Below are 27,728 nucleotides of genomic sequence, written 5' to 3'. Positions count from 1 at the left end.
AGAGGAATGTACTTAGTGTTAGACATAAAGTTTTCCGTTTTTGTTTGCTTTGGCTTGACTTTTGCCTTATTTTTATCAAGAAAACGCTTGGTAGACGGGATTCAAGTGACGATTGGGAGATTCCTGATGGACAGATCACAGTGGGGCAGAGAATTGGATCTGGGTCATTTGGGACCGTCTACAAGGGGAAGTGGCATGGTACGTATGTCATACGGTGATCTTGTCACAACTTCTGTTAAAAAGAAAATATCAAAGGGAGTAATCACTGTTGTATCATTAAGCTGATTTGATCAGATGCAAGAGTTCCCCAAAGGTTTTTAACAAAAATTATGGGAAATAAAAATTGGATTCACAGCACCAGAAGTTCTCTCATTATACTTCAGTAATAATTTTTAAAGATGATGATCCTCCGGACAAGCTAGTCACCAAGATTTTTTTTTAATAAGTCTTTCTGCTGGTAATTTTATTTGTATTATAAACCACAAGTAAACATATAAAAAGAGCACTTAACCAAAGAAAAAAATGACCAGTAAACATATAAAAAATGTTCAGTCTCACTACTTGCGAAAGAATTAAAAATTCAAAAAATTGAAATCATCATTGCCTCTCAAGTGATTTATTTTTCTTTGAAAAAATAATCAAATGGACAAAAAATTATTTTAATTGATTGTTTAGAGTTGTGATTTTGTAATGCTGCTGGTGGGAAAGTAAATTGCTATGAATTTTCTGGAGGGCAGTTTGGCAATATGTATATGGAACCAATAATTTTATTTGTAGAACAGGAACAAACAGATATGTAAGTATATTCATTGGAGATTTAATATTAAGGAAAAATGGAAATAACTTAAAATGGCCATTAAAAGAAGATGGGCTTACACTGACAACATCCATATATAATTATATAGACAGTAAAATGTTATGGTAGATCTATATTTATTGATATGGAAAAGTTTCTGTGGTATATTTTAAAAGCAGCATGTATAATATCCCATACTATGATGCTACATATATATATCATAATTTTCTAAATGACCATCATTATTTTAGTATATATCTTTTTTAGGTTGTCTTTTTCGTGTGTGTATGTGTTAGTCACTCAGTCGTGTCTGACTCTTGGCAATCCCATAGACTATAGCCCACCAGGCTCCTCTGTCCATGGGATTCTTCAGGCAAGAATACTGGAGTGGGTTGCCATTTCCTTTTCCAGAGGATCTTCCCGACTCAGGAGTCAAACCTAGGTCCCCTGCATTGCAGGCAGGTTCTTTACTGCTGAGCCACTAGGGAAGCCCCTGTCTTTTTCATACATATTTATAAATATTCATACTGCATACTTTTAAGAGCCTAGTAAGGAATACAACAGGTCTTCCCATGTGGAGCTAGTGATAAAGAATCCACCCTGCCAATGCAAAAGACACAAGAGACGTGGGTTCGATCTCTGGGTCAGGAGGATCCCCTGGAGGAGGGCATGGCAACCCACTCTGATATCCTTGCTTGGAGAATCTCAAGGACAGAGGAGCCTGGCGGACTATAGTCCGTAGGGTTGCAAAGAGTCAGACACAACTGAAGTGACTGAGTATACACACAGGGTATACAGGAGTAGGTTAACAGTGATCATTTTTGAATGACATGATTATGGGAGATTTTTATTTTATTTCTTATGCTTTTAAAATGTGTAATTTTTTAAGTTAGTTTTTTTTGCTATAAGCTTTTGGTAATCAGGAAAAATCAATGTTAGTTTAATTATATTGAAATATACATGCAAATAAGTGCACTTTAATGTACAAGTAGCTAAAATTTTGCAAAGTTAACACATCTGTTCAATAAACAGAGCATTACCAGAACTCTAGAAGTCCTCTTCATGTCCCCCACCCCCAAGAGTAACCACTATCCTTACCTGAACAGACATAATAATACAGTATGTACTCCTTTGTGTCTGGCCCTTTTTACACAATATTGTTTATAAGATTCATCTATATTATTGTATATAGTTGTAGGTTATTCATTCTCTATATAGTGTTCATTGTGTGACTATAGACATGACTATTGTGTGACCAGCAGTTGAATAGTTTCCAGTTTGGGGCTTTTATAAACGCTGCTGCTATGAATATTCTTAGCACCTGTCATTTAGTGAACATATGTGTCCATGGCAGTTGGTATATACCTAGGAAAGACTTGTGGGGCCAGTGGTAGATACTGACAGCAGTATTTCAGGTGGTTGTCCCAGTTTATACACCTTTTGGCAATGTGTAAGAATTCTATCTGTTTCATATAAAGTTTTTTTTTTTAAATAATTTTTCTAAGTAAAAGCAATAAGTGATCCGTGGATTTGAAGGAAGTGTTAAATACTCTGATAAAGAAGTTTGCAGTTTTTTATTTCCACAAAGTTCCGTTGGGCCTGTCATCTGCAGTTTTAACATTCAGTTAGTGAATGCCTCTAATTTAGTTTTGCTAAATAGCTAGAAAAATATCATGGGTATTTAATTGGTTAAACTAAATTTCCAAGGGAAAAATGAGATAGGCTGGTTGTTTTTGAGGGAGGGGGGACAGGGATTGATATTTTAAAATACTAGTATAGGAGTGTCATTTTTTAGTTGTTATCCTTAGAAAATTAATGTCGTTTAGGTAGTTAAGGTATAATTTATTTGCCGTTTTGTAGTGGTATGGTTTTAATGCTGTTGTAATTTGTGAAAATACCCTAGAGTTTTTTATAGTTTTAAATTTTAAAGATTGGAATGACATTTGGAATGGCAATTACCTTTTAGGTGATGTGGCAGTGAAAATGTTGAATGTGACAGCACCCACACCTCAGCAGTTACAGGCCTTCAAAAATGAAGTAGGAGTACTCAGGTAAGTTTGTGTGAATCATGTTTTCCAGAGAAGTTATCGTGCTCAACTTGTGTTTTTCAGTGACAGCTGTTGTTAGCGTCATGGATTTACTCAAAATGGACAAGACAGTCTTTCTGAGTATGTTTTGTCTTTGACTGTTTTCTTTTAAGGGGTATGCAATATTATATGGTACAGATGATAAAATTATTAATCCTAGAGTGAATTAATGGAAACACAGTGTTCCAATCATGAAAAGTGGTGCTTTTTCTTATGGAAATACTGCTCTAAAAATTCTAAGGTTATCAGAACACACTTAGAGATTGTATCAAACCTGGAACTTGAGGGAAATGAGCAAACTAGAGTATGTCCAGGCAAGGAGAACTTAGATGCGGAGGATTCTGGAACTATAACTTAGGGAGAAAACTGTCAACAGAACTGAGACTTTAGGTCCATAGGAGGCTATTACATTCAAAAAGTATAAGCTTGCTCTGTATTATTCTAGAGAGTAGAATAGTGAAGCCAGTGGTGAAAGTTGCAGGAAAATGTTTTTTTTCTTAGCCTAAAATTTTACTAATACTAGAACTACTTTAAAGGGAAGAAAGAAAAGAAGAGGGGACTTCCCTGGTGTCCAGTGGCTATGATTCCACACTTCCACTGCAGGGGCACAGGTTCCATCCCTGGTGAAGGAACTTCAGATTTCCCTGGTCGTGGAACATGAATTCCACATGCCACATGATGCGGCCAAAAAAAAAAAGAAAAAGAAAAAAAGAGTAGTGGGAACAGGCTACAGTCTCAGTGATGAACATCCCATAATTAAAGGTATTTAAACAATATCTAGTTGCCTATCTATGAGGTACACTAAAAAAGACATTTACGAAAAAGTTAGGATGTTAGACTAGATAATTCCTAAAGTCTCATCTAAATTTATCTTTCTGCTGCCTTGCTAAAAAATACCTTTTTCTGACAGCATCTTATTGACAAGTAGACTGCTTTGGCCCTGGTTTTGTGTTTTGTTTTGTTTTTTTAACATTTGCTAAAGCATATCAACATTTACTATTTCCTGTTACATTTCTTTTTACAGGAAAACTCGACATGTGAATATCCTCCTCTTCATGGGTTATTCAACAAAGCCACAACTGGCTATTGTTACCCAGTGGTGTGAGGGCTCCAGTTTATATCATCATCTCCACATCATTGAGACCAAATTCGAGATGATCAAACTTATAGATATTGCACGGCAAACTGCACAGGGCATGGAGTAAGTTCCATTCTGTTAAATCTCATGTAAATTACTTTTGAAGACCACTGAGGATGTTTCAAAGGTTTTAGCCATTATTCTTTTGACTTAAATTCCCAGTTACTCTTTAGCATCATATAGACACTTTTAACTAATGGCTAGCTATATGATATTAAGAAATAGAGTAGTCTGTCTCTGTACAGTCTTCATAACATATATCAAATATTTGATAATATGTATGTGACTGTGAATTTATGTTTAGTATACTATAATTTAGCTAAGCAGTGAGGGATCAAAAGATAAAAATAGTCCCCCCCCCAAAAAAAATAAATCCATTGAAAAGTCATTAATAGTTATTGAAGCATATAAAATGATTGTTAATTATCCTTTCAAGTTATTTTCTCCATGTGCCCCTATTTTCTATTGCAAAATAATAATCTGTGTAAAATATAGTAAAAATAAAGTAAAAGTGAAAGTCTGCATTTTGATCCTTTTTAAGGATTTCAAGTTAACTAGTTCATTGAATTTTACTTTGTAATTTAAAAGATAAAACAAATTACTTTATAAAATTTATCATAGGTCAAAGTAAGAAATTGACTACCAAGGATAGATTTTGCATAAAGTGCAAATAGTAAATAAATCAAAAGGTAAAATTAAATATATTTTGAAAGCACTTAGATGAAAATATTTAAGTGAGTTAAATACAATTTTGAAGGTTCCATATGTAGTTTAAAAATATGCATGTATATTAAGTCAGTTTAACATTTTATAGTATACAGATGATTTTCACATACATAGTCATTATGTCATTTAATTTTTATAATGTTATGAAGTAGATATTTTATGTTTACAGATAAAGAAACTGAGGCTTCTAAATGACTTGTCTAGACTTATAAGCAGCAACAAAGATGTTTAGCTCAAAATTTTTGGCTCCCAGCCATTATTCTTTCCCCCAAACCACTATACCACTTGTGCATTATAAAATTAGAATAAAACAGTAAAACTAAAACTCTGACTCAGGGTCATTTATAGCAAATAAGCATAGAACCAGGACTCAAAACGTGATCTAGCTCTTAAATCTTCCCACTGTTCTACCCTTTCTGTCAGAAAACTAGGCAGTATATTTGTAATTTAGGTTGTTTATAAGTCTGTATTCCGCCAAAGTCCTTATTGCAGCAGCTTATTACTTTATTCAGTAACATTCCCACTTATCCAGTAGACTAAAACAGCCCCATCTCTGACTCTGAATCTGTTCAAATCTGAAAGGTTATATTAAAATCTTGCAAAGAGTAAACCGTGGCCACAATGGTAAACACAGAAAGAGAAACAAATCTTGTTCTGCTTCTACGCCACTAGTCTCTTTGCTGCTTCTTCAGCAGGCCAAGTATGCTCTTTGCTCAGGGCCTTTGTACTTGTTATTTTCTTTTTAGGATAAGTAGTCCCGCCACCCAGTATTCATAGAGCTTTTCCCTTATGTCTCTGTTCCAATGTTGCCTTTTCAAGGAAGCCTTCAAATGATCACCTTATATAACTAACACATTCCTACCCTACTCTGTTACCCTCTACCGCACTCCTGTTTTTGTTTTTAACACCCAACTCCATATGACATATTTGTTTATCGTCTGTCATCCCCACTGGAATACAAGCTATATGAGAGCAGGGGTTTAATGCTGTGCTCCTTATTTTATCTCTAATTCCTGAAACAAGGCCTGAGCTATGATAGATACATATGACAAAAATTTTTAAATGAAACCATGATTACACACAACAGCATATTATTGATAGGTTTACCTTCCAGAAGAGAGAGCAGCCACATCCTTATCGTATCAAAAGTGAGAAATGTCAACAAAAGGAAAAACAGTCAAAGACGTAATCAAAGATTAACACAGAGGAAAAGGCTTTTGCTATACACAGAGGCAACAGAGAATAGTATTAAATACTGTTTTAGAAACAGTGACTGGGCAGTGAAGTGCAGTGTTGATTAAGGTAAGAAGTGGCGGTAGAGAAAAACACTGTCAAATTGGAATTGTTCTGTGGTCTGGAAAATAGTTAAGAGGCAGTATTTTCCCATTACTTTACAGTTTGGGATCTGTAAGTATAAACCTTTACAGTTTATGTCTTTAAAATACTTTGTTTGCATTTTGAAGTAACCCTATGTTGAATATATCTGGTTGTGAATGTAGATCATCCCATTAGTTTATCCTTTATCTTAATAGCTGAAAAATATTAATTATAAAATATAAGCTTTCTCACAGATTATATTTTTTATTGCCAGCTTAAATTTAACCAAAGAAGATACAATTCCTTTTTTCCTTTTAGTTCTTATAAGACAATATATGCAACTGGTTAAATGTTTCATCACATCTTTTCTTTACTGAAGGCTTTGGCAGATTCAAAGCCCTTTTATTAAAGTGGCTATGTGGCTTTTAGGTTAAGGTGACCCATTTTTGTTTCCTTGAGATGCCACCAAAACTATAATAATGAAAATTGTTTTTAAGCATGAACATATAATGATGGAGAGGAAAAAAAGAATAGCAGTAATATTTTAGAAGCTAGAAAGCAAATGAAGAAGTGATAATAGACATAGTGCACCCAAAAAAACTAAATTATTAACTGGGTGTGGAAAAATGGAAGCCAACCTGATTTGTACTATGGAATCCTCAAGTCTCAAGAACTGGGAGTGTGAATTATCTCTGGAGGAGGAAAAGTACATAAATGAAAAGGCCTGTCTGAAATGTTTCTCGGGATCCCTTCTCGTGCTCTATGCCACTGGATGGACACCCCATCCCTACCCTGCCTGGCAGGACACTGGAAACATATTCTCTAGAGAGGAGAGAAAGTTTCTGGACCCAGGATACAGGGGAAATGGGGTGTGGGGGTGGGGAGTGGGGTTGGGTGACTGCCTACTAAGTGATGAATGGAGAGCTAGTACTCTCTTTTCATTTGTTTCCCAGAGTACTGGCAGCCAAACCTTCCCCTTCAGGCAGGAGACTGGAAGACTCTTGTTTGAGGAATCTACCAGCCAAGAGTAGAGACACAAAGGTAGTGATACTAGGAATTCCATCTAGATGGGAGTTCAGAACAAGGATTCCATCTGTATGCTCCAAGCTTTCAGACTGCCTTTTAGTCTCACTTAGTCTGGATAAAGACAAATTATCTCTCAATTACCAGACATCAGAGGGAAGGTCTCTTAGGCCAGTGACAGAGAACAAATGGGGGAAAGGAAACTAGGAATAAACAAACACAGTTCAAGAAGGGCTAACCTCCCCCCCCCCCCACCCCCACCCTCCCCCGCAAAAACCTCTTACCAGTTTCCTCAGAGATAAAAGATTTTCTATGAAATAAGGACAGATGCTTTATAAGGAACATTCCTATAACAATGTAAAAATGTTAAAATGCTGATATTTATAGTCAACTGGAAAGTACGTTCCTTCCAATTATTTAAACTTTTAGATGTCAGGTCCCTCTTCCATTGTCCTTCACCATCATTTCACCAAGTACAGAACAAGCTAGATATAGCTGACCAGTAGATCTGTAGACTATTTAAATAGTTGCTTAGTAATGGCCTTTATTTCAGCCCTCATTTCAAACTAGTCTGCCCCCGAATGATTTCCGGAGACTGTTCAAAATGATCTTTTCTGACTGCTTTCCAAAACTGATTCTAAAGTTCCAGGATGTAAGCAGAATAAGAGCATGCTGTCTCACTATATATAGTACTGGGGTTTCAGTCATTCCTAGATAAAACCTTTAGAAATTAGGAAGATTGAATTATTGGGACTTTCAAATGTGTCCCTTTTATTGGATTAGAAAATATAAGCCGACAGTAGATGAGTGACATTTTTCCTGTGTGACTGTCTTCTCTCTTCAGCAAAAGATCATTTCCTATTCCTAGGTTTACTTTACGAGAGCAGAGCTTTTCTAGTGGCAGATAATTAAAGACTCACTCTTAGGAATCAGGATTCATATAGTATATGTTTATCACCTTCTCACCTGAAAGTCATTGATTCTGCCAAAGGGCCAAAGTATTTAAAGAATAACGTTACAGAGAAATTCCAGGAATTGTCAGTCTGTCGTGCTATTTCTTTTCAGGGCTTTTCATTTCAGTCTAATATTTATTGTATAATTTTAAATGTAGCTTTATTAGAAAATTTGCTAAATGTTTACTCAGGGAGGCACACAGAGAAAGTTGCAATCTGTTGTTCTCACAGGAGTGATGTATTCTGATTGTAAGGTGATTAAAAATAATTTGAGGATAAATTCTTACAATTTACTTAAAAAACAACAATGAAGGGCAATGGCAACCCACTCCAGTATTCTTGCCTAGAGAGTCCCTTGGACAGAGGAGCCTGGTGGGCTGCTGCCCATGGGGTCGCACAGAGTCGGACATGACTGAAGCGACTCAGCGTGCACAGCGTGCATGCATGCTTCTTTTTACTCCTGGGTAAGCCTAGTTGAAAGATAGAAGGATGAATTGAAGCTGAGAAGATGGTAAACATGTATTAATGACTGAAAATAATTCTGATTGATTGAAGAATATTTAATTATAGTAAACGTTATTTTCTGGCAGATAAAAACAGTATTTGAGAGGAGGATGCTGATAATCACAAAAAATGCAAATTAAAAAAAGTACTATTTTTTACCTACTAGAATTGCTTAAATGTCCAAATTCTGGCAAGATTAAGTATTGATAAAGATTGGGGGATTGCTTACTGGGACACTCCTGATGCAGCCAGCCAACCTGGGGATAACTTGGAAGGCTCTATTAAAACAAAGTGTTTGGTCTTCCCCCAAGAAACAACCAGCTTTTGTTCCAAGAGAGGTATATTGAAGGAGATATACTACAGGAAAATATCTACTAGTGAAAATTTGGAAACATAAATGTTCATCAGTAGAAGACTGCATGAATGAAGTATTGGCACGTATGTGCAGGGAAAGAATATATAGCACAAATGAATAATAATATGTTTCAACATCAGCTTTAAAGTATGTCAAGTGAGAAAAGCAAGCTGCAGCCTGAGACCATTTAAAATTTTAAAAACAAAACATTACATATATTTTTAAATCTTATGTATATATATATATATAGAAATATTAAACAAAAGCTTAGAAGGTACACAGCAAGCTCAATCAGTAGTAGTTGTCTCCAGGATGGCAAAAAAGAGTCTTAAGATGGGGCTAGCTTATCAAGGACAGAGAGACTTTAGTTTTACCTATGTAAAATTCTTGTGGTTTCCGTCTTTTTATTTAAAAGATTCTATAGTTGTGTTTTATTTTCACAACTTTCTTACAGGTGTAATTTTTTTTAAAAAGGAGGCAAATGTGTAAAAATTTTAAAGCGTTAAGTGTAGTGAGGAAAAGTGGTTTCTACAATTAGCCTTTGTTGCAGTTTTTCTTAATTTCAAAATATAAAGTATTATAAGGAAATACATAATTGCTATAGAAAATTTAGAAAGTGTAAACATAAATAAGCATCAGTACTCTACTGAGAGAGAATTACTGTTAACGTTCGGATGTGTAGTATTGTGTATCTTTTCAGAATTCTGTATTTTAATACTGTATACAGTGGTTGTTTTAAATACAGAATCACACTGGTTTTACTTTTTTTTACTTGCTCTTATTTTAGACGTCTTTACCGATCGATAAATATGTCCTAACTCCATCTCTGCTACTACTAGTAACTCACTCTTTCTTTTATACCAACTATGTTTTGTGGGGTTTTTTATATAGTGATATATTTAGCAGTTACATAATATTTGTTCCAAGCACTGTTCTGTGTACTTTATATATACTATCTCATTTAATCCTTAGCAACCCTGTTGTTCAGTCGCAAAGTCATGTCTAACTCTTTGCAACCCCATAGACTGCAGCGTGCCAGGCTTCCCTGTCCTTCACTGTCTCCCTGAGTTTGCTCAAACTCATGTCTGTTGAGTCAGAGATGCCATTCAACCATCTCATCCTCTACTACCCTCTTCTTCTTCTGCCCTCAGTCTTTCCCAGCATCAGGGTCTTTTCCTCCCTGCAGGTAGATACTGTTATTATCCTGTATTTACTGGTGGAGAAACTAGTTTAAAAGGCCAGGTGACTTGCCGCAAGCACTTTGGCTCCAGAGTGTATTTCCTTGACCTCTTCACTGTTCTGCTTCTTCAGTTTAGTTAGTCCTTTCAGCATATAAATGGGCCCTGAATGCCATGCAGCCATCATACTTCCACTTGCTGGGTTTTTGCTCTTCCTCTGTTGTAGACCCTGTCATACTTTTTTTATCCTCAGTCCTCCAGTATCTCTTCTCCAAGAACTGTCAACTGATAACCTTGCTTGCCATTTTATTAACTACTAGAAACACCCACCACAATATCTTCCTACCTATCTACATTCACACTCAATTTTTCTGTCTCATCGTTAAGAGTAAAAGCCAGTCCTTCTAATTTGTGCACACATACCATCACCTTTCTCCTACAGACTGACGTCTTTTGAGTAGCGCTCTCCTGCTCAACATCAGATTTTCCTTTTCTACTGGATTTTCTTGTGTTTTAAAACATCTTTCTTATGTACATTTGGAAGAATATTGACAATTCTTAAACGTAGGTGCAAGTCTCAGGTTATTTATTATGCTATTCTTTTCATTTTTCTATGCATAAAAGTTTTCGTAATAAAGAAGTCGTGGGAGTCCTTTTCTTGACCCCACTTCCCTTTCAAGCTATCACTTCTTTCCTCTTCTTTCTTTTATAGTAAAACTTCTCAACTGAGTTGTCCTTACTCTAAATTCTTCCCTCCCCTTTTTTCTTGGACCCCTCTCCAGTCAGGCTTTTGCCCCTGACACTTCACTGAAATATCTTTTAATAAGATAGTTACCATGTTGCTAGATCTGGTGGTTAAATATTCAGTCCTCAACCATCAGAAGTGTATAATGCAGTTGATCACACTCTTCTTCATGAAACCTCTTCTTAATCCCTTAAACTCTACTACCTGGGAGCCTTTTAGAAAAGCTGAATGTTAAACACCACCTGGTATCTACTGAATTGTAGGCAGCATTTTAACAAGATCCCTAAGTGATTCTAATCATTAATCATTCTAAAGTTTGAGAAGCATTACTTTATATTCTCTTGATTTCCCTTCTCCTTACTATCTGTTCCTTCTCAGCTAGTTCTTCAACTCCTTAACCTCTCTAAACATTGAAATAGTCCATTGGTAATCTCATCAAGTTTCATGACTTAAAATACTGTTTAATTTCCATTTCTATGGCAGTCTCCAGCTAATTCATTTCCTCTGAACTCCAGACTGTCATATCTAACTGTGCTTAACATCTCTTGATTGTCCAATGGACATCTCAAATGTAATATGTCTGATTCTGAGGTCCTGATCTTTTTCCTCAAGGCTGCCCTTCCTGCAGTCTTTTCATTGCAGTGACTGGCAGCTCTCTCCTTAGGCTGCTTATATCTGACATTTTGTTCCTAGTCTTTGACATCTTTCTTTTTCTTATACCATACTACCAATCTATTAATCAGCTCCAGTTATCTTTATCTTTAAAGTATATTTAGGATCTTACTCTAATGGCAGAAAGAGAAGAAGAATTAAAGAGTCTCTTGATGAGGGTGAAAGAAGAGAGTAAAAAAGCTTAAAACTCAACATAAAAAGAAAATAGTAACTAAGATCATGGCATCTGGTCCCATCACTCCATGGCAAATAAATGGGGAAACAATGGAATCAGTGACAGACTTTATTTCCTTGGGCTCCAAAAAATCACTGTGGACAGTGACTGCAGCCATGAAATTTAAAAGACGTTCCTTGGAAGGGAAGCTATGACAAACCTAGACAGCATATTAAAAAACGAAGACATCACTTTTCTGACAGATATCCGTATAATCAAAGCTATGGTTTTTCCAGTAGTCATGTATGGATGTGAGAACTGGACCATAAAGAAGGGTGAGCACTGAAGAATTGATGCCTTTGAGTTGTGGTGCTGGAGAAGACTCTTGAAATTCCCTTGAACTGCAAGGAAACCAAACCAGTCAATCCTAAAGGAAATAAACCCTAAATACTCATTGAAAGGACTGATGCTGAAGCTCCAATACTTTGGTCACCTGATACAAAGTGCTGACTCATTGGTAAAGACCTTGATGCTGGGAAATACTGAAGGCAGGAGGAGAGGGGTTGACAGGATGAGGTGGTTAGATAGCATCACCGACTCAGTGGACATGAATCTGAGCAAACTCCAGGAGATGGTAAAGGGCAAAGAAGCCTGGCGTGCTGCAGTCCATCCATGAGGTCATAAAGAGTCAGACACGACTTAGCGACTGAACCGCAGCAAGAATCTCACAGCTTCTCATCACCTATTCTGCTGTTACCCTGATTCAGGCCACAGTTACCTCTTGCCTGGGTGAGTGCCTTACTTCCACCCTTACCCACCTTCATTGTATTCTCAACTTAGTAGCCAGAGTAGTCCTTTGAAGACTTCAGTCAGATTGATTATGTTGCTCTTCTGCTCCTCCAGTGTCTTCACGTTTCATACAGAAAGGAAGCCAGAGTCCTTCTAATAGTTGTTAGAATGTCCCCCCACCTCCCCCGGCGCCTGCTTTACTACCGCTCTCAGCTCACTGACTGCTCCTCCGCCTCCTGCTCTCTCGTCTGAGCCAGGTTGCCTTTGCAGAGCGCAGGAAGCACACAGCTGCCGTGGGGTTTTGCCCTTGCTCGCCCCTCTGCCTGCTGGGTTCTTACCCCGTATCTGTACGACTCTCTCCCTCTCTTCCTTTGAATCTTTACTCAAGCTATCCTTTGAAAAGAGACCTTCCCTGGCCTGAAATTACAACCCCCTGACACTCAGCACTTTCTGTCTCCCATCTACTTTTTTGCATCTTTTTAATATCTTCTGTACTAAAATGCAAGCCCCTTTAGGGTAGGGATTTTCTGCTTAAGTTCCAGACTTAGAACAATTGTTGCTTAGCACAGAGTGGGATTTCAATAAATATGTGTTAAGTAAATGAAAGAAAGAATCTATGAAGGTAAACATTATCTCTGTTTTACATGTTAGAAATCCAGAGCTTCAGGAATTATGTCGTGTATCCAAGGTCATACGGCTAGTAAGTGATACAGTTGGATCTCAGAGCCAGATCTGCACATTCACAACCCATGTCCTTTCCTCCTCACCTTTCTAGTCACAGCACTTAGGTCCTCTGAGCTTTGGTTTTCCCATCAGCGTAAGTGGCCTTATTGCCCTTTTGCTTGCCTCACAAAGAAATGCGAAGGTTATAAAATCAAATGATGTAAAAAATATCCTGAGAACTTGAAAATACTTTACATGTACAGGAGGGTGATAGTAATTCTTTGGTTTTTTTATAGAGGTTTTATAATTTTTGCTTTTAGTTTTAGTTCTTCCACCTACTTCAAATTAGTATGAAGTAAGGATTGAAGATTTTTTTTTTCCTTATGTGGATATCCAGTTGTTCCAGCAGCAGTGGTTGAAGTACCTCTCATTTCCCACATTTAACTGTCTTGCTCTTATAAACAAACAAGTACCATACTTGTGAATTTATGTGTTTGAGTTTATGAATGCTATTCTAGGAACAGCATAGTTTTTGCTATTCCATCAATATTGTGATATTCCATGTTTACAGTATACTCACACTTAGTCTCTTCAGGCCAGTAGTGTACTTAAATTATGGTGAGAGTATTTTCCAAAGAGAGATTATACCCTCTCTAATGTAAGTCCCAGCCAGGAAACAGGACATGCAGATATCATATTCATGGACTAGAAAACACTGTATTATTAAGATGTCTGTTTTTTCCAAATTGATCTATAGAATCTATAGGTTCAGTACAGCCCCAGTCTCAGCAGGATTTTGGTATAAATTCACAAGTTGATCCTAAAACATATATGGAAATACAGTGGCAAGAATAGTCAGTTTTAGTCAGTCACTTTTGAAAAAGAACAAAGTTGAAGGACATTTAATGTGAGATTCAAAACTTTCTATAAGCCGCCACAGTAATCAAGACAGTGTAATTTTTAATGATAGATGTGTGACTCAACAAAACAGGAAAGAAAGTCTAGAAGTATATCTATTAGTCTGTGATCAGTAGATTTTTTTTTTTTTTTAACACCAGGATGCCAGGGCAATTCATGGAGAAAGGATAGTCCTTTCAAAAAATGTTACTGGAAATTGATTCTCAGTCCCCTCGGAGGAGGTTTGTCTTACAACTTCACCATCAGCAGTCATTTTTTCGTCTAGAATTCCTCTCCGAGAATTCTGGCAGGATTCAGAATCCCCCTACCTTTTGGAACCCACCTCCTTATCCTCTCCCAGAGTCCTTTTCCTCTTAAAGCCCCCTTCCCCAGAATCTAGCTTTCACCAAAACTTCCTTCCTTTCAGTCTCCTCCTCCCCGAGTGCTCACAGTAGGCCCACTCCTAAATCCCCCTCATCAGAGCTTTCACCTTACACCCCCTGTTTGCCTGAATCTCCCTCCACTCGGGGCTCCCTCTCCCCGCCTCCCCCCGCCTACTCTCCCCAGAATCTTCCTCTCTTCAGAGTCCATGACCCCTGCATCCCCCTCCTTCAGAAGCTCCCTCTCCCCAATCCACTTTTCCCAGAACTGGCTCCCTAGAGCCATTTTCACAAAATCTTTATCCTGGGACTTCTCTGGTGACTCAGCCTGCTCGCTCCCCATGCAGGGGGCTTGTGTTCCATCCCTGGTCAGGGAATTAGATCCTGCATGCCACTACCAAAGAACACGCATGCCACAACTCATGCACAAGAAAAGCAGAGATCCCATGTAACTAAGACCTGGCACAGCCAAATAAATATTTTAAAACAAACAAAATAAAATGTTACCGTAACAACTGTATATCCAAATAGGATAAATAACTAGCCCTTTTCTGGTACAAGATGTGAATATTCATTCAAAATGGATCAAAGGCCTAAGACTAAAAGCTGAACATCTAAAACCTCTAGAAGAAACATAGGAGAAAATCATTGTAGCCTGAAGATAGGTGAAGATTTCTTATGACACAAAAATTAAGAACCATAAAAGAAAAAATTAATAAATTAGACTTTATCAGAATTTAAAACTTTTGCTTTTCAAAAGACACTGTTAAGAAAATGAAAAGACAAGCCACAGACTTGAAGATAATGTTTGCAGGACACATTATCTGGTAAAAGAATTATATCCAAAGCATATGAAGAACTTAATTATAAGACAACTTAATTATAGGACAAACTACCCAATGAAAAAATGGGCAAAAGATTGGAATACTTTATTAAAGAAGATGAAAGAATGGCAAATAAGCACATGCAAAGATCCTCAACATGTTAGACATTACAGATAGGGTGCCACTACACACCCGCTAGAATGCTTATAATCAGAGCCAACAAAGCAATATTTGCAAGGATGCAGAGTAACCAGAGCTCTTACATGTTGCTAGTAAGGATCTTAAATGGTGCAACCACTTTGGCAGGTTCTTTTCAAATTAAAATTAACCATATGAACAATTCTAATCTCACTGACTTCCCAAAAGAAATGAAAACAAGTCAGCAACAAAAACTCATATATGAATGTTTATAGATAGTATCTTATTCATAATTGCCAAAAAACACAACAACCCAAATGTCTGACAACTAACTGGTTAAGTTATGGTATATCTATCCACTCTAATACTATATGCAGCCAGGGTGTGAGTCTCCAAATCATGCTGAGCAAAAGAAGCCAAATGATTTTGTTTATGTGAAATTCTAGGAAAGGTAAAGCTAATTGCTAGTAATAGAAATCATTATCAATGGTTGCCTGAGCCTAGGGAGGTACCGTTAATTGTAGAAATGTATGAAGAAACTTTCGGGGTGATGGATATTCTTCACCTTGGTTATGATTGGTCTTTAGACAAGTATACATATGTGTCTGCCAAAAACTCTTTAAACTGACATAGTAAATGGGTACATTTTGTGTTGTATACTGGTTACACCTCTCCGTAAATTAGATTTTTAAAGTGAGAGAAACTGAAAGATCTAAGTAAAAATTGAATTTAGGCCACTGTAGAATGCAACTGAAAAATGTGTGATCTCCACTTACTAGGGCCTTTCATCATTTTAATGTGGTGAATGATTACTAACTACATAAGACTGGCAGAATGGCATTCCCTGAAGTTTTGCTCACCTTCCGCACTGATTATGAGGGATGAGGAAAACATCAAACTAGCATGGAGACTGGGATTTGAAACTCTATTTGGATAAAATAACACCTTGTCACCACCATCGCGCATTCTAGTCCAATCAACTGCTAACAGTTCTCCGTTGGTGTCAGAGGAGAGATTCATCTTGCTGTGTAAAGACCAATGAACTTATTTCAAATTGTGTAGCATTAGATCAAAGAGGACTGAAATGCTAATGTGTCTGTAGGTCAGTTGCTTGATTTTAGAAATAGCTGAAAGTGTAAGAAAACAGCAAACGAGTGAGAGACACTTGAGGCTTTTATAAATAGACTAGACTGATAATTTGGGCAGATGGTGTAGGCACAGCATTTGAATCTCAGCAAAGTATTTGACTAAAATCTCTCATGATATTCTTTAGGATAAAATAGAGATGTGTAACACACATGAAGAATTTAACTAGGTTCATAATTGTATAATTATCATACCTGAAGTTCTTACGCGAGGAGAGTTTTGTCCTGGCTCTTCTCTTGAATATGACTAGCATATATTTATACATTACTTAGATGAAGGCATCATTCGCATGCTGATAAACTTAATTTTTAGTGAAAACTAGAACTTTAATAAGCTACAATTACAGGCCATGTCTCAGGACTTCCCTGGTGGCTCAGACAGTAAAGAATTCGCCGGCGATGCCGGAGACCTGGGTTCAGTCACTGGGTTGGCTAGATCCCCTGGAGGAGGGCATAGCAACCCACTCCAGTATTCTTGCCTGGAGAATCCCCATGGAGAGGAGCTTGGCAGGTAACAGTCCATAGGATCACAAGGAGTCGGACACGCCTGAGCAACTAAGCACATGTAGGCCGTGTGTGCAAAATATGAAATCTTATTCAAGTCCAAAATAGAGAAGTACACAAATTTTGGATAAGGGAAATGGTTTTGTGGAGCCATGCAAGAACAACAACTCTCTAGGGCTATAGTTGAATATAATTTTAATAGGAGTCAGTAGAGTGACTGTAGCTGCCATAATAACAGTGGCTGATTTAATAAACATTTTTTTCCCACCATAAGGAAGATGAAAGGAATTTGGGTTTTGTTTTGCTTTTTCTGTTTTTTGAGATTGCAAAAGTAAGTGACATCATGCAGTATTTGTCTTTCTCTGACCTGTTTCACTTAGCATAATGACCTCGAGATCCATCCATGTTGTCATAAATGGCTAGATATCCTCATTTTTTATGGCTGAATACTGTTGCTTTGTATATGTGTGTGTGTGTGTTAACATTTTCTTTATCCATTGATGGGCACTTAAGTTGTTTCCGTGTCTTGGTTGCTATGAATAATGCTGCAGTGAACATGAGGGTGCAAGTGTTTTTGAGATGCTGAGTTAAATATTTTTGGATATATATACCCCAACGTGGGATTGTTAGTGCATATGGTAATTCTGTGTCTAATTTTTTGCAGAACCTCCATTCTGTTTTCCATAGCAGCTGTACCAATTTATAGTCCCACTAACAGTACATAAGGATTCCCTTTATCTGCCCCTCGCCAACACTTGGCATTTCTTACCTTTTTGATAATAGTCATTATAACAGATACGACATGATATTTTGTTGTGATTTTGGTTTGCATTTCCCTGGTAGTTAGTGGTGTTGAACACCTTTTCATGTATGTACCTGTTGGCCTATCTGTATTTCTTCTTTGGGAAAATGTCTGTTTTTAAAACTTGATTGAGTTTTTGGTTACTGAGATGTGAGTTCTTTTTATTTTTTGATATCCCCTATAGATACATGATTTACATATACTTTCTCCCCTTTGGTAGGTTGCTTTTTCATCTTGGTGGTGATTTCCTATGTTGTGCAGAAGCTTTTTAGTTTGATGTCAGGGCATCATAGTATGGTCTAAAAAGAACGCTGAAAAATTGAATCTTGCATAAGACCTTGAAAGAAACAGCATAGAGAACAAATTTTACTAGCTGATGTGCCAGCTTCTTAAGGTTAAATTGATTCTGTAGGTGGATACTTTTCTTCAGGAAAGGAGACTCCTAACAGAAACCTATCAAGAGCATGATATTCATTTAGTTTATAACATGTTTTTTTCTTTCCTGCTACTTTTATGGACTTCCTTGGTGGCTCAGATGGTAAAGAATCTGCCTGCAATGGGGGAGACCTGAGTTCGATCCCTGGGCTGGGAAGCTCACCTGGAGGAGGGCATGGTAACCCACTCCAGTATTCTTGCCTGGAGAATTCATTCCATGGATAGAGGAGCCTGGCAGGCTACAGCCCATGGGGTCACAAAGAGTTGGACATGACTCAGCGACTAAGCACTACTTTTATAAACTTAGAGGGTTCTTCTTAGCATCTTTGAAAGGTTAGAAGGAGTTCCAGTGTAACTGTCCTATATAATGGATAGACTTTTGTATCATCTATAGCAAAGTCCATTTATGCTTTTTTTTTTAGTCCATTTATTCTTGTTCCCTTCCTTACCCTCAACCAGTTAATGTGGGGTGTGGCATCTTACATTGTAACTGGTTGATGCTTAAGGAAATCATGGTTTAGGGCCAGCCTATATCTAGAATATTATAGGGATTGAGTAGGGATTGAGGTATGATACTCCTCCCTTTTTTCCCGCTGAGGAGTTTGAGTCTCTCCTCTTTCCAACCTTCCATTATATAGACCAGGATTTCTGCTCTTTTGCTGCTTTTGTTATAGAAGTGTTGCAGAAAGAGAGTTTATTAAATAAGATACAAGTTAGTAGAGCAATTTCTAAATGATAAAAGACTACACAAGGATAAAGTAATATTAGTTCAGGTTGCAGCTGTATGCAACTTTGGCCTATAATAGATTTATGCTGTTTATGATTATATATCACTAGCTCAGCCATTATATTTATATCTTGTTAATTATCTAGTACTTTCCTGGTCAGAAATTTTCTCTCTTCAACCCTGTAGTTACATTTCTATCTACATTATTCTTGGTGTATTTCTTTGTATCAAATTTGTTGAAAAGATTGAGACTATCCATCAAGAATACCTATATCTTCCCATCTTGTAACTTCATCATGCCTCTCTATTTTCATATGTACCACCCATTTGTTGTTGTTGTCTTTAATTTCAAAGGAGACAGGACCTCTTTCCAGAGACCACACCTTTTCTGTGTACTAAATACTAATAAGAAGTCCCAAACTCCACCACCAGTATCGTGACCTATCCGCTTTTCTTTCTAATGAGGATAAGGTCTCCCCATCTTGGAACAGCTTTTGATTGACTCATTTTTCTCCTTTTGAACCTTTCTATGTCACTGCAGAACTTTTCAAGCATATGAGGCCTATAACTGATAACCGTGTTTTCTTTCGATGCAAGAGTGAGTGTGGTGTAGCGTATCAAACTCTCAGCCTAAAAAATCATGACAACAAGATAATTTCAGATTGTGATAAATGCTGTGAAGGAAATAAACAGTATAATGTAAGAGTAATTGGAGGAGAAGGAGTTGGCTTTGTATAAGCAGTAATTTTAAATAAAAATGTTGTCTGAGAAAAAATTTCAAAGTCTTGATCTCTGGATGAGGAAATTGAAGATGAGAAAGCATAAATAATTAAGTTAATTATTTGCAACTGTTTTCTTTTTAACAGTGTTCATTATATAATTTTGATTATATCATTTGAATTTAAAGTCTTACTTCAAGGCAAAATTTATTTCCTAATAGTCATCGTTAGATTTCAGAAGTCTCATGTATCTGTTCTTCCTACAGTTAAATGAAGAAAAATAACCTTCACTAGGACATTATATTTATCTCATTGTTGTTGATTCAGTGTATATGTATTGAATATTTACCACATGCCAGGCATGCTACTAGGCTCTGGGGATAAACAGAAACAAACCAGACACAGTTCTTTCCCTCAATAAACTCAACTGAGGCAGTTTTTAGGGGTAACAGATGATTTAAATTTATCATTGACTTTGAAATAGATTCACTGTGTCTGTTACAGTAGCAAGTTCCTCACTAGTTTTAAGAAGGTATTTTAAGAACATATAATACAACATTTAAAAGTGATTTTATTTTATCAAATGGAGTTTATATTCCAAATAGAAAGTGAACATAGGTGAAAAAAAGCAAGCAAACATGAATCAAACTGTTACAGTAATTACTATATAACTGAACAGGGCAAAGATCACTTCATTTATGGTTGACTCTTGGGAAAACGTCACTTAGGAGTCAGAACTATATTCAGTCTTAAGGAATAAGTCTGATTCAGTGGAGAATAGAAAGAAAGCTAGTTTGGTGTGGGAGGGGAGCACTGATCACAGAGATGGGATTAAATACCAAGGTATACTTAAAGGACCTGGATAAATAGGCGTGACTGGAGTAGAAGGTTTGTATTGGTAAATAGTAAAAGATAAAGCAAAGTCATTCAATAGAAAAAAAGATTTTGGTTGTACCATAATAGTAATATGTTCCTAAAATCCTCAGTTCACTTGTAGTCTATTTTATTGTTTCTTCTATAAAGGGATTATCACAATGTGAAGTTTGCAGTTGTATCATGATTCTAAATAAATCTTTGTTTACACCCCTAAATGTGTTCTATAGATACTGAGGCCAGAGTCGTTAGCCCTCCTCAGGTTAAAATGATGTTTTGTTTTTCAGTTACTTACACGCCAAGTCAATCATCCACAGAGACCTCAAGAGTAATAGTATCCTTCCTGAACTTGTCTGCGAAGTTTGAAAACATCCTGACCTTTTCTCCTGCATTTTATCTTCACATTATGTAAAACCAGTTTTCACGCTGAGTTCAACAATACACTGTAAAGGGAATCAATAAATGGGTTTGCACTAGAGGGTAGTAACACACGATACTACAACCTGCTTTTGGTTTTTGAACAGCTAACCATTGCAAAAAAAAAAAAATCTATTAAGTCCTTATGATAGTAGGACTATGATTGCTTGTTTATGTCCTGTAAGCACTATAACATGCCTAGTTCTGTAGCTATCTACTAGCTTCTTTCAGTGCCCTGACCTTGTTCAGTGGTCGTTGAGATGTATTTGATGGCTCTACATTATATAACAATGAGGTGAGGAAAACATAACGTTTCTTCTTCCTCCATAAGCCCAGATTCAGATCCGATCTGCCAAGTGCCTCAATGCCAGTGATGAGCTTTATAGCCTTCCTAGCAGTGCCAGAAGGAGATTTGGGCCTCTTCTACTAAAATCCAATGGGGAAGTCTCAAGGTCTCCCACAAACTTAGGAAAACAGCGTACCTCATCTTACCACGTTTCAGGCACCAAAAATCCTAAAAGCAGGTCATACAGTTCAAATAACACTATTTTTAAAGCATACTTATTAACTTTAAAAGAAAATGCGAAGTACTATACTTCTTTTTAAAGAATATCATAGTAAAGAATTGTGGAAATTATATCTCATACCTAAAATCTTCATAATGCTTGCTTTGATAGGAAAATGAGACCTGTTGTTTTCCTTTACTTACTACACCTCAGATATTTTTCTTCATGAAGACCTCACAGTAAAAATAGGTGATTTTGGTCTAGCCACAGTGAAATCTCGATGGAGTGGGTCCCATCAGTTTGAACAGTTGTCTGGATCCATTTTGTGGATGGTAAGAATTGAGGCTATTTCTCCATTAATTAAATTTTTGGCCCCTGAGATGCTGTTATTAGAAAGTCATTGAAGATTTCAACTATAGTGTTCTCATAGTTCTCAGTATTCACAAAAACCAATGTTGACCTTATTTTGTTATAAATAGACTTTAATTTTATCTTTAGGAAGAATATTATGGAACCAGCTTCAGTATATCTTAAACAAAAGAATGTATCTTTTATAAGCACTGCTTAAGTTTTATATAGAATTGTCTCTAAAATATTTTGTGTTTAGAATGTTCTATGTATGCTGTTTCAAAAAAAACAAGTATGCAATTTAAAAGTAGGTGTGATCTGCAGCCATTATTAAGGTTTCAATAAAAGAGCTACTCTTTTTAAGAATAAGAGACTGTTTCACAATCTTATTTAAGCCTAAATTGGAAAGTTACTTTCTTTAGACTAGAAAGAATGGTGTAATTATGGGCAGCTGGGAAAAGAAAAAGAAAAATGAAAGGTAGATTTTTAACACTGTCAGCCTTGTGTGCCCTGCATAGCTCCTTCTTGTTCTTTCTTTATTCCTATTTCTGCTTTGTGGAAAAGAAGAAAGAGAAAGTATAAGAAGAGGGAACTAAAACTTTTGTTCAGTTCCTTTCAGCATGCTTTGAAAAGGGCGGTCATAGGGCTTTTCTTAAGCCAGCTCTTCTCAGGGGGGTCCTTAAGACCCTTTAAGGTTTCCCAAGATCGTCCTGTGTGAGACTAGCTTTTTCTTCATACTGTTGAACACATCACAACAGATTGAATGCATAAGTGAATATGTGACTGTAGCTAGCTGCTGTTAAACCAGCCAAAAGGAACTACAGGGACTTACTTCCCTGGCAGTCCAGTGATTAAGGCTCCATGCTTCTATGCCAGGGGTCACAGGTTCAGTCCCTGGTGGGGAACCAAGATCCTGCATGCCTTGTGATGTGGCAAGGGGAAAAATGGCAGTATTCTTCTTCTCAGTAAGCTTTGTTTTTGAAAATCTAGTTTTGTTTTGTTTTTTTTTTTAAAGGGGGGGGGTAATCTGTCTTCACAGCTAATGGTTGTTTTATAATTTAATAAATATTTTAACAGTTCCTCAGTTAAGTTTTAATATGATCAGTATCCTCAGGTATAATCCACATAAACAGACGCTTCTTGGGGTCCTCCATAATTTTTAAGACTGAAAAAATTCTGAGACCAAAAAGTTTGAGAACCTGTGCTCCAAGTTGAATACAGGATGTTCCAAAACTATTAGTGCAGTTTTAAGTTTTCAATAACTGAACCTGCAGTAAAACTTTGGGACACCTGCTGGAAATAGCAAAACTGCAAGGGCTTTCAAAGCCACATTTGCCTGAATTCCCTGAACTTATCTGTAGCAGTTCTAAGAAGAGGATTCTGAATTAGTCACAATAAGCCTGGGGCTAAATTTGGCTATGATTTCTTATATTAACTGGCATTAGAGTGAGTGGCAAGGTGGAACGGGGTTGGCATTGGACTTGAAGTCCAGATGTCTTTACTCTCATACTTTTGACTCTTAACCTGCCTGTTTCTTGACCTCCTCCAAGTCGTTCCATCTTTAACACTGGGTTGAACTAATGGATTTTGAATGCCTTTTCTGGGATCTAGTAATTAGAGCTAGCTATATTTTTCTTTAATACATGTTTGTTTTAATAAATAATTAAAAACAAGCTAATTAATCATTGTAATCTGGATCTCAGACACCTTTAAGGCATAAACCTTGTAGCAAAGATAACAGGTATCCTGGGAGGGGATGAAATTGCAAAATCTACAATTATAAAGAAACAGTTGATACATTTTTTTTTTTTTGATACATGTTTTAAAGGTGTGTTTATTTTAACTAGTGTGGGAAAGTTAGGCTCAGTCAAGTCTCCAGGTTTGTCCTTTTCCAAAAACCTTAGATTATACAGTTTATGGACTATTATACATTGTTTTATATTTTCTTTTAATTTCTTTCTTGTTGATACCTGGGCAGATGGGTTCATCCTTTATTCCACCAAGCTGAGTTTTAAGACAAGAGATTAGTCAGTAGTACACTTAAATGTTGAGTAAAATCTTTTTGAGTTGATAACTGCCTTCATAAACAGAAACATCCATAGACTAAGTGAGAAGAGCTTGGTCAGAACCAAAGGTTAGGTAAGTCCCTGAATTATTTACAGTGGTATTCTCAATCTCGCTTTATTTATATCTTAAATAATAAAACCTTTTGTGAAAATTTTCATGTTACTAAACTAATTGAGGATAAATCATGCATTTCTTATAAATAGATCACATATGATTTTTCATCAAACCATCTACCAACAGTAGTGAAGTAAAACTAAATTTCAAGAAGGCAGTTCTTCAACTGTTCCTCACAAAAATTGCATCCTGGCTTTGAAAATTATGTCTGTATCATAACCAGCCTCTTAATAATCTGGCTTGTTGATTGCTTCACAGTTGTATGGGGTTTATTTTGCACTGTACTACCAAGAACAGTTATCACGAAAATACATGACAAAACCAAGTGGATGGACCCCTCACAGCACCCTCACCCCTCCCCATCCTTTACTCGCATCTGGATCTCCCATACATCTTTCCTCAGTGGTTTTCAGCCTTGGTGGACATTAAAGTCATCTGGGGAGCTATAAAAACTAGCAGTTGAAGCTGATACCATCCCTAGACTCTGATGGTGTATTACTGAGCTAGTATGTACTCTAGATGTTGAGAGTTGAAAGGCTGCACAGGTGATTCTGTTTTGCAGGTAAGACTGAGGAGTGCTGTTACTCCTTGTAAGATAGTCTGCCCTGCCTTACCCTGACCACTAACTGGGAATCCTGTTCCAGGTCTTTGGGCCATTTTTGCAGCTCGTCTTGGTTTTTTATCAGATTCATGTTTTCACCAAGTCTTGTTACCCTGCAGTTTCTCTAATTTTTCCCAATGAAACAGTACAGAAGATGCAAGGTGAAGGAACTCTTTAAAGCTAATATTTAATCAGCCATTTATTATATTACATGTAAATGGCTAATAATGAATCTAGTTGTAGACTATAGTAATTGAAATGCGTAAAAATATACCAAATATGATTAGGTCTGTATCTTTGCCCAAGAAGCAGCAGCCAAAAGAATCTTTATACCATTCAGTCTACCTACTGTCTGTTGGTTTTGTTAATAAAGCATCCATGGCATGATTCTACTGCTTTTGGAAACAGGAAAGGCGTTGGAATGTATCAGTCTTGAAATTTACCATGATTTTCTAACGTGTGCTGAGATAAGGAGAATCATTTGTACCAATGGGAAAAACTGAAATTCTCAGGCGATTACCATAGTGGTTATGCTGCTTTCAAACATCTCATAATGACAGGTCTAGGGTTTCTTTCCTGAGTCAGTAATGGAAAGTGGGAACTCACTCTTAATAGGAAAAGTAATGGGAAAAATTCAAATGGCAGTAATGGTATTTTGTGTAGAGAGAGGGGAGCTGTTAAAATTTTTTAAATCTTAATAATGTATATGGAATCTCAGTACTGCTTCTCTCAGAGTTTACAGAGCATTTATTTTTTGTTTATCTTTGATAATCAGTTTTCTTTCTTTGGCCATAAATAAGAGAATCAACTACATATTTTATATAGATTATTTAATGATAAAAACATTGTTCTGAGAATTATAATAGTTTGGTTTTCAGTCTTTATTTGGTTGATGTGAATAATAAACAACAATATTTTTCTTTTTATGTTCTACCAGGCACCAGAAGTAATCAGAATGCAAGATAAAAACCCATATAGCTTTCAGTCAGATGTATATGCATTTGGGATTGTTCTGTATGAATTGATGACTGGACAGTTACCTTATTCAAATATCAACAACAGGGACCAGGTAAATATTCACCCATTTCTTGGGGTTAATTTTACTATTTGTCGAGAGGCTCCAATTCATTGTAGCAAAGAAGTCTTGGATCTCGGGTAGGCATGAAGAACAGAACTCTTGATCTTGGTTCCAGGTTTAGAACCTTTTGTTCAGTACTTTTGACAGTAATCGCAGCGTGTAAGACCTTTCCTTGAAATACCATGCTTCAGTGTTGTAGTGGAGTGAACCGCCTGCTCTCCTGACTAGGAACTAGAGACACAGTGCTGGGCCTGGCTCCTGCCTTGGACCGTGGCACAGCACTGTAGCATCTGGGCTTAGGACTTTTACTCTGTCACAGATGTGCAGTCAGGTCTGAGCAGGTACTCAGCTGTGAACTTCTTGATACCAAATCCTTTCAAAATTACTAAGCTTTCTCCCTACTTTTTAGATTTTTAAAGCTAGATAAATGAAAGGACTGTTACATCATGCTTTCATTTTTCTGTGATACGAATTCAAGTAGGAGGGAATTTTTTACCTCTCTCTTCCTAAGCTCCTGCTGTCTCTTCCTTATCTTCCAAAGTGTCAGCATAGCCTCGTGCAGCTGTTTGTCATTTTGATCCCAGCCATGTTAAATTCACCTAGGCTTTTAACACTGGCCAAGAAAAATGAATTGTCTTTACTGAAATTACCTTATACACCTTAACATTTTAAAAGAGTGTGTGTGTGTGGGGGGGGGGTGTATGTGGAGAGAGATTGCAGCAGTTATACTGTTAATATATTAGAAACCAATAGTTGACCATATAAACTGGGATTAAAATAGCATTTATACATTACACTGTGACTTGCATGTGAATCACCCGGATAATTTGTTTTAAAAATGAAGATGCTGGAGCAGATGCTGATTCAGTGGGGTGGGGTCCAGGCATCAGCATTTTAATGGGTTTACTGGGCGTTTCTAACACACACGGAGAATCACCAGTGTAAAGAGTCTTTAAAAAAGCATGAATGTTGTATGTGTTTGGTCATAACCTCCCAACCTAATGAAATGATAGTTTTTAATGTATAATGCTTCCTTTAGTAGTTTTTTGGTCAGCAGTTCAACTGTCAATCTTTTTGGTAATAACTGAAGCTTTCTAAAGATATTGGGTAGCTTTCTCACTAAGAATTTTTAACTATCATGTAATATCAGAGAAGTAATCTAAGTTGTCATATGCTTGTGTGTACTTATTGAATCACCATATGACCCTAACTCAACAATGGCCTTGGTTCTCTATCTTGAGGATTTTTTAAATGGCTGCATTTCCACCTAAGTCAGTCTAAAACTAAATTTTTTAATTTGTTGTTTGGTCTTTCTAACTGCTTCATAGCTTTAAAATGTTGAATTATAGCTCTAAGTGTTAAAGAGAAATCTATGACCTGGCTTCTGATGATCTGATTCTTTTAAGCCTCCATGAAATTTAGATTCAGAGTGGGCTAAAATAGAAGCTAAAGAACATAATTGAAACATTGCACTTACTGTCCTTGTGACAGATCCTAGATCACTGAGATGATTGATTCGATGATGGCATTCTGAGGATTAGATTGCCTCTAATTTACCAGCTTCATGTGGTCTGCCAGTTACAGTCTTATTAACTCAACCATCCAGCATAATACCCTGTGCCATGTTCAGTTTTCCTAGCCATACTGTTGTTCTAGACGAATCATGAGGGAATTTTAGTTTAGTTTTAGTTGATTTATCATAGAGATAAAAAACAATAAAAAATTACAAACCTAAGATCTGGATGAAATCCGTTTGTCAGTGAATAAGTTTGTTTTAATAAAAGAATAAAGTTATATTATGGAAATAAGTAGTAGTGTCTCCAAAATATGGAAAAAGCATCCCAGAGTTCTGCACTCATCCACTTCTTGGCATTTTAGGTGCTTTGTCCTCCATGGGAGTGTAATAAATGCTGTGCAAGGGCTTACTTCCCATGAGAGAAGTGAGTGACCAACAGAAGGGTAAGGCCTTTACTAGTTAATTCTTTCTGGTAGTATAGTTAGAGCCTTCTGGAATTTGCCAGTCTGAAACCAAGTGTTTGATAAAGAAAAGGAT

The 27,728-nt window shown here is 36.7% G+C and overlaps 1 protein-coding gene across 3 annotated transcripts in view; it reads left to right on the top strand.

The window, feature by feature from the left end:
• BRAF (B-Raf proto-oncogene, serine/threonine kinase) overlaps nucleotides 1–27,728 on the top strand; it is a 158,697-nt gene that overhangs the window by 109,074 nt on the left and 21,895 nt on the right. For 2 of the 3 annotated variants that reach the window (XM_061165935.1, XM_061165934.1), the window contains 6 exons: nucleotides 81–198; nucleotides 2,763–2,847; nucleotides 3,908–4,084; nucleotides 20,832–20,878; nucleotides 21,681–21,799; nucleotides 25,535–25,666. In XM_061165935.1, the coding sequence (XP_061021918.1) occupies nucleotides 81–198; nucleotides 2,763–2,847; nucleotides 3,908–4,084; nucleotides 20,832–20,878; nucleotides 21,681–21,799; nucleotides 25,535–25,666 (678 nt within the window). Of the gene's footprint in view, nucleotides 1–80; nucleotides 199–2,762; nucleotides 2,848–3,907; nucleotides 4,085–20,831; nucleotides 20,879–21,680; nucleotides 21,800–25,534; nucleotides 25,667–27,553; nucleotides 27,635–27,728 lie in introns of all 3 variants that reach the window. The other variant, XM_061165936.1, reaches the window with a different exon arrangement.

The sequence above is a fragment of the Dama dama genome, chromosome 18 (genome assembly GCF_033118175.1).
Source record: "Dama dama isolate Ldn47 chromosome 18, ASM3311817v1, whole genome shotgun sequence".
NCBI classification, from domain to species: domain Eukaryota; kingdom Metazoa; phylum Chordata; class Mammalia; order Artiodactyla; family Cervidae; genus Dama; species Dama dama.
Note: the sequence above shows the minus strand (reverse complement) of the source record. Positions and strands in the feature narration are given on the sequence as shown.